Here is a 15,535-nt window from a genome sequence, read left to right as displayed (position 1 = left end):
CCTGCCTCTGCCTTGTACTTAGGTTCTTGGGTGAGTGACTTTTCTTTCGCCTCACCAGTTTGCCTTCCGGGAAATGCGTGTTCCGTGCCTGGCCGTGCCCACCATGTAGCCATTCTGAAAGTGTGTGCACTTTAAACCATCAGCAACTGCAGCAAAACTGACCATGACCTATCCAAGGGAGCTGCCTCTGCTGGCCCAAAAGTGATACCCACAACCAAGGCCTTTGCTGCTTACACACAGTAAGACTGTGGGAGCCCACAGTTGGCCCCATAACGGGACAGGAGCCGGTTCTCCAGGTCAATGTTGGTGTCTCCAATTGTATCATCAGGAGGGAAAATGTCAAAGTCATAGAATGTGATCTTCAAGTCCTTTTCGACTGGGATGGAGCACATAAGTTCGTACATCCTGTGGGGATCAGAAAGGGGGAGTTCATTACACTTTTCCACCTCCCGTTGCCTATATTTTTTGTGGGCCTCTCTTTACAATGGTGCATTGATGCCGTGAGCCACCCAAACACTGCAGTTTCTCTCCTGCAGGTTTGTCCCCATGCCAAGGAGCAAGCATGGGGTTTAAATCCTTTGGAGGAGAGGGTGGCGCCACCACTCCCTGGTTCCCCCCCTTTACGTCGTGGGGTTTTCCCTGCCAAAGGAATGGAGAATATTCCTTCTCCCCACACTGGAGAAAGGGCGGGGGGGCAGTCTGGTGGCCATTTGGAGACCAGTCGGGGGTTGCCATCAGCCCCACCACACCTCCACCGCAACTTTGGGGCGGTGACAGACGGCAGATGCGCTGTCCTCACCTCGTTCCGGAGAAAAAAGTCGAGGTAAGTCCCAGACCTTTTTTAAAAATAAAAATACAAATTCGGAGCTTCAGGAGAAAGCCCTGGGATGGCTCTGCAGTGGCTGCTGTATCATGTGAAGCCGCCCCAGGGCTTATCCTGTATATAGGCCTTAGCTAGACAGGGCTTTATCACGGGGCAAACCCCGGGATCAGGGAGGGATAGAGCCCTACACTTTGGCCAGGTTTTTCCTCGGTCTTGGGCCGTGGAATATGTGGCCTGTTGCTGCAGGTTGACCCGGCTCTATGCACAGGACACAGTGCTTCTCAGGAGCTCTGTGCCCATCTGGGGTAGGGTGGGGGGAGTGGGGAAATTAAAGTATTTTTTTTAAAAAAAACACTTACCTTTCAGCGTCTGTGCGCTCCTGTCGCTTTAAAAACAAACAAAAAATGGGGGGCGCGATGCCTCTCCTCCTGAGGTCGTCATGCCTCACGTGTAAACAGAGGAGGGATCTCACAATAATCACATCACGGGATCTTCCCTCCTCTGTCCTGGATTAAAAGGAAGGTCTAGCTAAGGCCATAGACAGCCCCTGTGTCTCTCTTGTTCAGATGGAAGGACTTTTCACACAGCGCATAGTTAAATTATGGAACTCACTACCACAGGATGTAGTGATGGCCACTAATTTGGATGGTTTTAAAAGGGGGTTGGATAAATTCTTGGCTACTAGCCCTGATGGTTGTGTGCTATCTCCAGTATTTGAGGCAGTAAGCCTGCGTGCACCAGTTGCTGGGGAACATGAGTGGGAGGGTGCTGTTGCACCATGTCCTGCTTTGTTGGTCCCTGGTCTATGGCTGGTTGGCCACTGTGTGAACAGAGTGCTGGATTTAGATGGACCCTCGGTCTGATCCAGCAGGGCAGTTGGAATACTGTAGTAGTTATACTATATTCTTATAACTGTAGAAAAACCTCAATTTGAACAAGAACTGGAGAATGCTTCCCAGATGGAATAGGGCGGGAACCCCTCAAGACATGCGCAGCTCGCTATGGTGGAGGGGTTCCTGCCCCAAATGCCTCACCTGTAGAAGTTTCCCCCTGGAACAAGGCTCCAAGCAGGCACAAAGCCCAGATGTGTGATGCACAGAGACCACAAAGAAGAAGAGGTAGGTCTCCAGATGTTTTGGAACTCAACTCGAAATCTGATCTCCAGCCATGCTGGCAGGGCCTTATGAGACTTGAAACCTACCTTCTGCCCCCCTGTTTGAAGAGATACCTCCCCTGCTGTATCTAAGCATAGAGCTGGACTAGGAGGCATTTCCTAGCACATTGAAACGTTCCATGCTTCTCCCATGAGCAGGAGGGAGCAATTCACAAAAGATCCCTGGTGGGAAATGCGGGTGGAGCTATAAGTCCTCAGGCTCCACCTGGGATATGATGACACTGCCATACAGTACACCAAACCTCTATAAGTGCTTGGTCAGCGGAGGCTGGTGGCTCTGATGTCAGTGGGGTAGTTTAAAGAAGCTATCCAAGGTGTGAAGCACTTATGCATGAACACCCCAGCTTACACATGACATTCTATGCAGGGATGTGGGGCAGAGGAAGCGGTTTCCAATATCTCAGAGGGTGCAGCCAAGCGTCCATGCCAGGTACTTGGGCGAAACCACAAATACCCCTTGATTGTGTGGTGAAAGGAGAAGGCTCCTGGGAAAGATGGGTTGATAACACCGGTTCCAGCGGGGTAGCTGTGTCGGTCTGTTGCAAAACAACCAAGACTTCCGGACTTGTCTGGGGAAAACCAGACGTTTGGTCAGCCTAATGAGTGACTTTGGGCCAGTCGCAGACTCTCAGACCAATCTACATCACAGGGTTGTTGTTGTTGCATTACAGCGTTGTTATATGCATATATTACCAACAGAGCTTTCTGCTAGCAGAGGTTGACCCCTGCCGGAAGCAACCACACCCTGCATCTTCCCTCTACTTTTATAGTTTTACACAAACATGATATGTGATGCGCTTGCTTACTGTACTCTGATTGGCTACTGTATTCATTTAATCTTACGTCTTTATATTTATTCATACCTGCTGATGCCTTGTTGACTTTTGCAGTTCTATAGAAATTTCCCAATTTTTTCCTCTGTGGTTTTATCTTGCCTTATGAACAAGAATGTGTCTTGTTATGTCCTCTTTTCCCCATATCAAACTGAACTAACTAGAGCTCCAGCTATTGGGTGGTATAGAAATGCCATAAATAAATAAACAAATGAACAAACAAACAAATAAATAAATAATAAGCCGTCAGTAATAGGCCAAGAGGATTTTTTTGTTCAGAAAGTAGCCTTTTCAGTTCAGCCTCCTTGGAATTAAGGAAATTTAAAATTTACATCCGCATTTTAAATTCCTAACACTCCCATCATCCCCAATCAGCATGACCAATGGTCAGGAATCCTGGAAGATGTCGTCCAAAACATCTGGAAGGCACCAGGTTGTAGGGCTGGCCTCCCACAACCACCATGGCTTTCAATTTCTATTCTTTTCTGAGTCAAGGAAGGGCAACAATTGTTCATCCACATCCCAGTAGGTTCATGCGCTGCTCTGTGCTGGATGGCGGAGGGTGTGGTGCAGGCAGAGCGCTTATCGGGATGTGGGTAAAGAGATCAGACCTGACGGGAGACCAACGTGCCGGACCTACCTCCCATAGACAGGCTCCAGGGTGTTGGGAATATAGTCCTCTCTCTCGCCAGCCTTTTTCTTCCCGAGCTTGATCCTGATGTAGGGGTCACACTGCAGTGGGATACAGTCCAGTGCAGGACGTTAGGAGAAAATTGCTACTTATTTGTTTAATTTTATTTATTTATTTATTGCATTTATATCTGGCCTTTTTTCCTCCTTCAAGGAACACAAAACTGTGTATATGATCCTCCTCCTCCCCATTTTAAACTCACAACAACCCTGTGAGGTAGGTTGGGCTAAGAGTCAGTAAGGCTGTCTACAAGCGGCCAAAGCCCCACAGTAGGCGTGAACCTGCACTGTGTCAGTTATATGATGCAGCCACAGCTTCGCAACCACTGTGGGGCTTTCCCACAAAGCCACACACACACACAAGCCAGGGACTCACCCTGACTTTTTCAGTTGGGGCGAGGTCAGTATGGCTCTTTCGCCATCTAACCTTGCTCCGGGGCCAATCCGGGGGGCGTTCCTGGTGGAAGGTGATTGGTTGTTGGAAAGCAGGAAGAGGGTGGGGCAGCTCTGGTACCTGGATGACCAACGGAATCCCCGTGCTTCCTCCTTGGCATGGGGATTACCAGACGCCATCCTGGGTTAAGTAAAACCGTGGGGTTTGGGGGGAAGGCGGGTACCAGCTCGGCGCCATGAAGACAGCTTCTGTGACTGGCCCAAAGTCACCCAGTGGGCTTCCATGGCCATGTGGGGACTAGAACCCGGATCTCCTGACTCCCAGTCCAACACTCTAACCACTACACCACACTGTCTACTTGTCCCCTACCCCTATAAAGCTTGGTCCACATGCATCACAGAACAGGGAAAGGGCAGGATGCAGATAGAGAGGCTTGCAGAAAAGGACTGTCCAGACATCCAGGTCCCCTCCTCCATCTTTGCAAACGTATTTGCAAAGAGACGGACATCATGAATTCCAGAACGGCAGCCATTCTAGCCCGTTGCAACTCAAACAGCAGGTAAGTATTATGGCACCTTCAATCCTCTCCCACACTAGAGGCATTCAAGAGGCAGCTGGACAACCATCTGTCAGGGATGCTTTAGGGTGGATTCCTGCATTGAACAGGGGGTTGGACTCGATGGCCTTGCAGGCCCCTTCCAACTCTGCGATTCTATGATTCTATGAAGGCGTCATTTTTAATGCAGCCATCAAACTCTGTTATGTTAAAAAGCATTATAAATGTGACGGGAAGCCTAGTATTTAAAAAGCAGGCACGGTGTGTTCTTCACTCATGACACACCACAAGTCAAATGCTGGTTTAGCTCTCCATTTGATATCTACCCCTGAGTTTTAACATCATTTTAAAGCAGGTGGAGGCTGGTGGCTCCAATGTCAGTGGGACATTGAATCCGCTCCAAGTGGCAGTTAGATAGGGTGACCATATTTTGGAAACCAAAAAGGAGGACAACATGGTTGGCCCCCAAGAGGGCGTGTCCAGCAGCAAGGGGGCGTGCCCACCCGAACATAGCCTTGGTCACAGGTCTGATTTTACAGCACACATTTAAGACAAATCTGTTCTACATAGCATCTTAATGTTAAAATCACTGAAATAAAGAACAAGTGAGAGATTCAATGTATCTGAAATTAACTTCACTCACTCCTACTTTTGTAGGTTTTGCTGTACTTTGAAGCTTTTGCTATGCTTTGTGTGTTACAGTCTCCCCTTCCTTCAAATATCTTTTCTGAGTGTATCTTCACTCATTGCAAGCTGCTGTTGTTGTTAACAGGGTTTGCTACTGGCCGGCCGGATGGCTGGCTTTTTTTAATTTCAATTTTTTAAAAAAGCTTGTGTATAATTGTCAGAAGTTTCTCTACTCTAACATTAGGGTGGGTGTTGTGGCAGTTTACCTAAAGACTGGAGATCCCCTTAATGCCAAGGGCTGAAACTGCTCAATATGCAAAACCCCAAAGAGGAGGTTTGACAAGCTGAGTTTGAAGGATATGGCTCCAGCAGTTTTAAAACACAATAATTTTAAAACTTTGAACTTTTAAAAAAATCCTAAAAAAAACAATGGATGAACAGATCTGATTCAAACCTGGCATGGCTAAATCTCTCCTTAAGAGCTATCATGGTGCCAACTTTCAGCCCTTTATCTTTTAAAAATGTCATTTAAAACTTTTTTAAAAATTCCTAAAACTCAATGGATGGACAGATCTGTTTCAAACTTGGCATAGCTAAAGTCCTTGTTAAGAGCAATCATGGTGCCAAGTTTCATCTCTTTATCTTTAAAAATAATATATATTTTTAAAAAATTAAATCCTCAAATTTTAAAAAAATCCCTAAAAATCAATGGATGAACAGATCTGTTTCAAATTTGGTATGGCTAAATCTCTACCTAAAAGCTATCATGGTGCCAACTTTCAGCTCTTTATCTTTAAAAATGACAGTTTAAAAAATAATAATTAAAAAACCTCAATTTTAATTTTTTTTTAAAAAAATCAATGGATGAACAGATCTGTTTCAAATTTGGTATGACTAAAGCCCTTCCTAAGAGCTACCATCATGCCAAGTTTCATGTCTTTATCTTAAAAAATGACAGAGTTATAAGCATTTTTGTTAATTCCCATTAGAGCTGCTCTTTGGAAAAATCCGGAATTCCCCTCCCCCTCCCGGATTTGTCATCAAAAACCCGGACAAATCCAGGCAAATCTGGTCATATGGTCACCCTACAGTTAGAACTTTAAAGGAGCTCTCCAAGATGCTGAACTAGTCTGGGGATTGCGTTCAGCATCTTAGATAGCTCCTTTAGAGTTCTGATTGAATCCAGGACCAGATGCACTGCCCCGTCATTGGAGCCACAAGCCTCAACTATTATTAATATTATTATTATTTTACATTTCTATAACGCTCCATAGCCGAAGTTCTCTGGGCAGTTTACATAAGATTAAAACAATTAAAAACGATATACAAAATTTAAAACCATGAAAATATGCAGAATACACAAAAGCATACATCTAAAAACAATTATAAACAACTTTAAGCTGTCAGCCAAACCTAAAAACAGATCTGGATCAGTGAAGCTTATCGCATTTTGCTAAACGCCTGGGAAAAAAGGTCTTGACCATGAGCAGGTAAGGAATTTAAATGAGTGTGTCCATCAATGAGTATTAAGATCTTTTCCAGTACAAAATTTATCCATATATTAACCTCCTCCCCAAAAAACAACTACTACTGGACATTGCCAAAAGGTATGTTTTAAAGAAACATTAGCTGCTTTACACTGCCAGCAATTAGCCAAATTAGACAATCCCTTATTTGAGACATCGTGGGATCCAACAGACGTGCAACAAAAGTTTTTCTGAATAAGACGCAGCCTAAGATCCATAGGTGAGGCAGGGAGACACATCTGGATCAGTGAAGCTCATCGCATATTGCTAAACACCTGGGAGAAAAGAAAAGTTTTGACCTGATGCCAAAAAGATAGCAATGTTGGCGCCAGGCAAACCTCATCAGGGAGATCATTCCACAATTGGGGGGCCACCACAGAGAAGGCCCTCTCCCTTGTTGTCATCTTCCGAGCCTCCCTGTGTTCAAATGAGATTGGATAAAATGTTGTTTTTGACATAATTAGAAAAGGATGCCATTTTGCGTGCGCAATTGATTTGATTGTCTTTATATTGGATTCTTTATAAATGAATATATACAATAAAATGAAAGGTATTGAAAGGTATTTGTCTTGAAAACAATAAGGACGCTTCTCCACTCTGCAAGCAGGACATCTGTCTTCTTTAGCCTAAATCTCCTGACAAAAGAACTAACTCAGTAAAGAAACTTCCTACGCTGCAGGGAGGTATGGAGGACAAAAGAGTAATTCCAAGGAAGTAAAGGAATGTCATTACTATTACCAGACCATTTCTGTCCTTTGGCTGGAGGTTAAAGGCCCGAATGATGTAAACCCGGACCAGACATGTCTGCGAGACATTTTCTGGAAGTTCCTGGAACTGGCGTGGAGGGGGAGGGACGTTGGGGTCTTCTGGCAGTGGATAGATCCGGAAAAGCCCCTGCAATACAAGGCAGTTTTAGTTAGGCATCCTGTGAGAGTGACCAACTTATTTTTGGGGAAGGCTCCTGTGCCTTTATACTGATGGGATTACTTAGTAATGATGTCTCCTGTTAGAAAGGCAATTAGCAGAGTAAAACAAAAAAGGCAAAAGAAGAAGAATGAGACTTTACTAGTCCCACATGCACACAAGCTATCTTAGAATAATTAAAGGAGACTACACCCTTCTTCAGCGAAGGAAAGAAAACAATTTTACTTACATATATTCTTGCATATACAATGCAGATACCGCGTAGTTTCAAAAGAGTTTGTTCCGTCCATTTTATGTTCCATTACACCAGCAGGAGTGAGAGAGCAAAAACATGTGCTCCTAGCAATGGTGGAAGTCAGAGAGAGAGAGAGAGAGAGAGAGAGCGGGCGGTGGGGAGGGAGGGGAAGAGCAAAAGGAAGGAATCGCAGAACATCATATTGTAGGGTGCCAAGAACTGAAGGCCATCTGTGGTCAAAATTCCCATGAATTTTACTAACTGCAACGCTGCCCCCTTCCAGTAACTTGCAGATGAGGTTGCAAGATTCCTGTATGTTTGTATGCGGTGATATTAAGAGTGCTTATCTGAGGAAGTCTAATATGACGAAACAGGACTAATACCGGGTTCCTGTTATGCAGCTGTTAATTATTACATCTTGTTATCTACATAACATTTATGAGAACATAATCTTGTTTGTTACTTATGAAGTTGTTATCCTCACATAGTTTTGTATTTTGTCATCTATATAACATCCATGAGATACAATTTTGACTGGGGATACAAGTGGTTATTTGTCCTGAAAATTAATATGGCTTGTGTTTATAAACCTCTGGCCATTTATCTACATAATTGTGTAAGAGTTCATATAGGCATCTCATGTCTTCCATAGTAATTAATTGTATGCAGTTGTGTGCCTTTGGCATTGTACATTATTCTAGTTGATCAACTTCAGCCCTGTTTGTATTTGTTGCAATATTCCCAACATACATAATTGCAAACGATGAGCAGGCAAACAAGCAGGTGACATTTTCTCCTAGCTGGCAGATGCTGCGATCTGCCTCTGCTGAAATTCTGCTTCTCATGAAATATTGCAGACACAGAAGCCTTGCAAGAAGCCATCAATTAAAAAACAAACAAAAAACCTTGGCCAGTCAACTGGATGAAACAGTTGATGGAATCCCGGATTGCTACAGAGTTATTTAATACAATTCTGAAGAAGGGCTGAAGTCAATGGTCCAGTCAGGTTGTTTTGGACGCTGGAATGGATGGTCTTTTATGCCCTCCCCTTTCGAGGGCCACGTTCCTTAATTCAGTTGTGGAGCATGCCATTTACACTGATCCTCCCACGCCCCCTCCGGCCACCACCATTCCACGTTGTACAACTGCTTCTACATTCCTGATATAGTAGAATAATGACAGAACCATTTTCCAACCGTGACTGGAAAAAAATATCTCGGGGTGTGTGCGTGCAATTTTGCATTTGAAACTCACTTAAATCATAGCACCGTTACCTCCCCTGGAATACAATGGGATTGGCTTCTGCTGTACTGATGCCCTCATCACTTGCTGCTCTCTGGATGGTCACTTGGAGGGGGGCGGGAGAAGGGCAGGACTTTGCCCCCCAAATCCAGCCCTCGCTGGTCTAGTGGCTGAAGCAGTTTTCTGGGATGGGCTCCCGGCACGGAGTTTTGTAGCTGAGGAGAAAACGAGGACGCCCCAGGCCCACTCTCACCTTGAATTCACCCCCCACCATGGGGTCCTCGTCTTTCACTCGTCCTCGGTACAGCCGAAAGGTCTGGCAGAAGTCCTGGAAGCCATGAAATTCTGGCACTTCCTCCAGCTCACAGTTATAGATCTAGGGGCAGGCAGCAGAGGCATTGGCTTAGCACATTGGCTGTGCTCCCCACAGCTGCCTGGATCCAAGGCCTCATGAGCACCAGCTGCCTGTCTCAGCTGCCAGCCGCAGGTTCACCCACGAGGGTGGAACTTCACGTTACACAATGGAAAACAATTGCAGAGGCAAGGAGGGCACCCACGATGGAGGACCTGAGTGGTAGAAAGGGTGTGCTTCACCCTTCTCCCACCCACCAATTCTCCTCTTCAGATATGTTTCCCCCAGGTCCCAGAAACAGTTTTTAATACCACTCCATCTCAGCTGCGCTGCAACACCAGACGGGAAAGGGAGTCATTTGTAGGGAAGAAATGAGTGGGGGCGGGAGGGATTAAGTACACCTCCTTCCCACTGCTTCTCTAGTATAAATGCCTCCCTGGCCCCTGCGTTTTTGAGAATAGGCATTTCCTGAGAAAACAAGCAGCTCCATCCCTGGGTTCTGGCTGGGGCTCCCCCATCCTCCTAACACATGCACCTTCATGCTATCGAAGCCCCTCTCCAGGTAATTGCCGCTCTTCGCCAGGTCCCCCATTGTCACATAGTACTTGCTCCACCAATCGACTTCCTCCTCTTCCTCTTCCTCCACCTTCTAAAAAGAGAGAAGGAAATTTGGGCCAAGTCTACCTATTTTTCTTTTTTTAAATACCTTTCCTTTTCATCAAACCCAGGTGAGGCAGTGGCTGTTCTGAACCAGTGCCTGGGCACAGTAATGGACTGGATGAGGGCTAACAAACTGAGACTCAATCCAGACAAGATGGAGGTACTGTTAGCAGGGGGTTCATCTGTCTGGCGAGGTGATGTTTGCCAGTCCTGGACAGGGTTGCACTCTCCCTAAAGGATCAGGTCTGTAGTTTGGGAGTGCTCTTGGATCCAGAACTGTCACTTGAGGCACAGGTGAACTCAGTGGCAAAGAGCACCTTTTATCAGCGTAGGTAGATAGACCAACTGCGCCCTTATCTGGACAGAGATAGCCTAGATACAGTTATCCATGCTCTGATAACCTCTCGTTTGGATTACTGCAATGCGTTATATGTGGGGCTGCCTTTGAAAACAGTCTGGAAGCTTCAGCTGGTACAAAACAGGGCAGCCCGCCTACTAACAGGGACTGGCTGATGAGATCATATTACGCCAGTCCTTCTACAACTTCATTGGCTGCCAGTCCAGGCAGAACCCATTCAAAGCCCTAAACAGTTTGGGGCCAGGTTATTTGATGGAACCCCTAATCCCATATATGCCTGCCCGGACCTTAAGATCATCCACAGGGGTCCTTCTCCATGAGCCCCTGCCGAAGAAAGTGAGGCAGGTGGCTACTAGGAGGAGGGCTTTCTCTGCTGAAAGAAACGAGCTCCCCAGAGAGGTTCTCTTGGCGCCTACATTGTTTTCCTTTCGTCGCCAGCTGAAGACCTTTTTATTTTCTCAGTATTTTAACACCTAATTTAACTTAAATTTAAACTCTGCTCTTTTAATTTCATATTTTAACCTATATCAATTTTTGCTGTGTGGTTTTATCCTGGTCGTGCTTTTTATACTATATTTTGTATTTGTGTTTTTTAAATTGTTGGTTGTTTTATTATGCTCTTCATGGTTTTAATTTTTGTGAGCCGCCCAGAGAGCTTCTGCTATTGGGCGGTATAGAAATGAAATACACACACACACACACACACACACACACACACGAATTTGTATATATCCATAGCACTGAATACATACAATCATGTGAAAAAGAAAGCACACCCTCTTGGAATTTTATGATTTTACATATCAGGACATAATAACAATGATCTGTTCCTTAGCAGGTCTAAAAATTAGGAAAATACAACCTCAGATGAACAACAACACATGACATATTACACCGTGTCATGATTTATTTAACAGAAATAAAGCCAAAATGGAGAAGCCATGTGTGAAAAAGTAAGTACACCCTGACTGCTTCCATAGGAATTAAGATGCTAAGTAGCAGACAGGTGCTGCTAATCAAATGCCCGTGATTAATTGATCATCAGCAAGTATGACCACCTCTATAAAAGTCAAAGTTTTTTCAGTTTGCTGGTCTGGAGCATTCAGGTGTGTGTTAACACAATGCCAAGGAGGAAAGACATCAGCAATGATCTTAGAGAAGCAATTGCTGCTGCCCATCAATCTGGGAAGGGTTATAAGGCCATTTCCAAACAATTTAAAGTCCATCATTCTACAGTGAGAAAGATGATTCAAAAGTGGAAAACATTCAAGACTGTTGCCAATCTTCCCAGGAGAGGACGTCCCAGCAAAATCACCCCAAGGTCAGACCGTGCAATGCTCAGAGAAATTGCAAAAAACCCAAGAGTTACATCTCAGACTCTACAGGCCTCAGTGAGCATGTTAAATGTTAAAGTTCATGATGGTACAATTAGAAAAAGACTGAACAAGTATGGTTTGTTTGGAAGGGTTGCCAGGAGAAAGCCTCTTCTCTCTAAAAAGAACGTGGCAGCACGGCTTAGGTTTGCAAAGTTGCACCTGAACAAACCACAAGACTTCTGGAACAATGTCCTTTGGAGAGACGAGACCAAAGTGGAGATGTTTGGCCATAATGCACAGCGCCACGTTTGGCGGAAACCAAACACAAGCGTATCAGCACAAACACCTCATACCAACTGTCAAGCACGGTGGTGGAGGGATGATGAATCATAGAATCATAGAATAGCAGAGTTGGAAGGGGCCTACAAGGCCATCGAGTCCAACCCCCTGCTCAATGCAGGAATCCACCCTAAAGCATCCCTGACAGATGGTTGTCCAGCTGCCTCTTGAATGCCTCTAGTGTGGGAGAGCCCACAACCTCCCTAGGTAGCTGATTCCATTGTCACACTGCTCTAACAGTCAGGAAGTTTTTCCTGATGTCCAGCCGGAATCTGGCTTCCTTTAACTTGAGCCTGTTATTCCATGTCCTGCACTCTGGGAGGATCAAGAAGAGATCCTGGCCCTCCTCTGTGTGACAACCTTTTAAGTATTTGAAGAGTGCTATCATGTCTCCCCTCAATCTTCTCTTCTCCAGGCTAAACATGCCCAGTTCTTTCAGTCTCTCTTCATAGGGCTTTGTTTCTAGACCTCTGATCATCCTGGTTGCCCTCTTCTGAACACGCTCCAGCTTGTCTGCATCCTTCTTGAATTGTGGAGCCCAGAACTGGACGCAATACTCTAGATGAGGCCTAACCAGGGCCGAATAGAGAGGAACCAGTACCTCACGTGATTTGGAAGCTATACTTCTATTAATGCAGCCCAAAATAGCATTTGCCTTTCTTGCAGCCATATCGCACTGTTGGCTCATATTCAGCTTGTGATCTACAACAATTCCAAGATCTTTCTCGTTTGTAGTATTGCTGAGCCAAGTGTCCCCCATCTTGTAACTGTGCATTTGGTTTCTATTCCCTAAATGTAGAACTTGGCATTTATCCCTATTAAATTTCATTCTGTTGTTTTCAGCCCAGCACTCCAGCCTATCAAGATCACTTTGAAGTTTGTTTCTGTCTTCCAGGGTATTAGCTATCCCACCCAATTTTGTGTCATCTGCAAATTTGATCAGCGTTCCCTGCACCTCCTCGTCCAAATCATTAATAAAAATGTTGAAGAGCACTGGGCCCAGGACTGAGCCCTGCGGCACCCCACTCGTTGCCTCTCCCCAGTTTGAGAAGGTTCCATTGATAAGTACTCTTTGAGTCCGATTCTGTAGCCAACTGTGGATCCACCTAATAGTTGTTCCATCTAGCCCACTTTTAGCTAGTTTGTTAATCAGAATGTCATGTGGTACTTTGTCAAAAGCTTTGCTGAAGTCAAGATATATGACGTCCACAGCATTCCCACAGTCCACAAGGGAGGTTATCCTATCAAAAAACGAGATCAAATTAGTCTGACAGGATTTGTTCCTGACAAATCCATGTTGGCTTCTAGTAATCACTGCATTGGTTTCAAGGTGTTTACAGATTGACTTCTTTATAATCTGCTCCAGAATTTTCCCAGGGATGGATGTCAGACTGACTGGTCTGTAGTTCCCAGGTTCCTCCTTTTTGCCCTTTTTGAAGATAGGGACAACGTTAGCCCTCCTCCAGTCATCCGGCACCTCACCCGTCTTCCATGATTTTGCAAAGATAATAGACAAAGGTTCTGAGAGTTCTTCCGCTAGCTCCTTCATTACTCTTGGATGCAGTTCATGGTGTTCTTTGACCATTTGTTTATCAATCTCAAACTGCAATCCTGCCCCCTCAACTTGTGCTTCACTTTTTCCAGGGGGGTCATAGACCCGCTTTTGGGAGAAGACCGAGGCAAAGTAGGAATTGAGCACTTCAGCCTTTTCTTTGTCATCTGTTATCAATTTGCCATCCTCATTAAGCAGCTGAACCACCATTTCTTTCCTCTGTCTTTTACTACTCACGTATCTGAAGAAAGCCTTTTTATTGCTTTTAGCATCCCTCGCTAATCTCAGCTCATTCACAGCTTTAGCCTTCCTGACGCCATTTCGGCACTTCTGCGCCACTTGTCTGTACTCTTCTTTTGTAGCCTGGCCTTCCTTCCACTTCCTATATGTATCCCTTTTTGTTTTCAGTTCATCAATAAGCTTTTTGTGGAGCCACATTGGTTTCCTCTGTTGTCTTCTATCTTTTCTCCTTGTTGGAATTGTTTGTAACTGTGCCTTTAAAATTTCATTTTTTAGATACTCCCACCCATCCTGCACTCCTTTTCTCTTTAGGCTCCCTTGCCACGGGACCTTACTTATTATAGTTCTGAGTTTATTAAAATCAGCTTTCCTAAAATCCAGAGTACGTGTATGGCTACGCTCGACTTTTGTCTCCTTCATAATCAAGAATTCAAGTATGACGTGGTCACTTTCCCCCAGAGTTCTCGTAACTGCCACTTTATCCACTAAGTCATCCCTATTGGTCAATAACAAGTCAAGGATTGCCGATCCTCTAGTTCCTTCCACCACTTTCTGTAGGAGAAAGTTATCACCCATACATGTCAGGAATTTCTTGGAAGGGCCGCTTTTGGCAGTAATGGTCTCCCAACAGATATCAGGGTAATTGAAGTCCCCCATCACTACTACATCACACTTCCTTGAAACACTGGTAATTTGTTTCTCAAAAGTTTCGTCCTCGTCTTCTCCTTGATTGGGTGGTCGGTAGTAGACTCCGATTATCATATTCTTTTTATTCCTAGCCCCATTTATTTTAATCCAGACGCTCTCGACGGGGCTCCCAATCTCATCCGCCTGTATTTCTGTGCAGGGATAGGTATTTTTAACATATAGTGCAACTCCACCTCCCTTTCTATTTCTTCTGTTCTTTTTGAACAAGTTATATCCTTCAATTGCTATATTCCAGTCATGGGAGTCATCCCACCAAGTTTCAGTTATACCTATCAAGTCGTATTTGCCTTCATGTAATAAGAGTTCAAGTTCATTCTGTTTGTTTCCCATGCTCTGGGCATTAGTATATAGACATCGAAGACCATGTGTTTTATAGTCTGGCTTTGTTCCTACCTTGTTGCAGACACTATTTTGGGACACTGTTGGAGCTGTTCTCTGTACTGTGGTGCATTGGCCTTCATCCATTGTTGCCTCAAAATTTACGTCTCCCACCCCCGTAAGATTCAGTTTAAAGCCCTCCTGATGAAGTTCTTCATGCTGTGGCCGAACTCATTCTTTCCAGCCCTTGTGAGGTGCAACCCATCCCTTGCCAGCAGTCCATGTTCCAAGTAGCGTAGCCCGTGGTCCCAGAATCCAAAGCTCTCACGATGGCACCACCTTCGAAGCCAGTCGTTCATCCGGAGTATTTTTCTTTCCCTTTCTAATCCTCTTCCAAGAACCGGGAGGATGGATGAGAAAACTACCTGGGCCCCAAAGTTCTTCAGTTTCCTTCCCAGAACTTCAAAGTCTGAAATGATTTCTTCATAGCTCTGCTTGGCGACATCATTTGTTCCCACATGGATGAGAAGAAAGGGGTATGTGTCCGTTGTCTTTATGAGCTTCGGTAACCTTTCAGTCACATCTCTAATCTGTGCTCCAGGGAGACAGCACACCTGGCGAGTCCATGGGTCTTCACGACATACTTGGGTTTCAATCCCACGCAGCAG

The 15,535-nt window shown here is 45.0% G+C and overlaps 1 protein-coding gene across 1 annotated transcript in view; it reads right to left on the bottom strand.

Annotated features, from left to right (window-relative positions):
- Positions 1–15,535, bottom strand: part of FER1L5 (fer-1 like family member 5) — a 114,032-nt gene that overhangs the window by 24,748 nt on the left and 73,749 nt on the right. The window contains exons 34-38 of the mRNA XM_063139466.1: positions 9,912–10,019; positions 9,278–9,400; positions 7,362–7,517; positions 3,471–3,562; positions 235–405 (exon numbers count right to left, since the gene is read on the bottom strand). Of these exons, the coding sequence (XP_062995536.1) occupies positions 235–405; positions 3,471–3,562; positions 7,362–7,517; positions 9,278–9,400; positions 9,912–10,019 (650 nt within the window). The remainder of the gene's footprint in view (positions 1–234; positions 406–3,470; positions 3,563–7,361; positions 7,518–9,277; positions 9,401–9,911; positions 10,020–15,535) is intronic.

This window comes from Elgaria multicarinata, chromosome 12, assembly GCF_023053635.1.
Source record: "Elgaria multicarinata webbii isolate HBS135686 ecotype San Diego chromosome 12, rElgMul1.1.pri, whole genome shotgun sequence".
In the NCBI taxonomy this organism is placed as follows: Eukaryota; Metazoa; Chordata; class Lepidosauria; order Squamata; family Anguidae; genus Elgaria; species Elgaria multicarinata.
The sequence above is the reverse complement of the archived record's forward strand: the minus strand, read 5'-3'. Positions and strand labels throughout refer to the sequence as shown.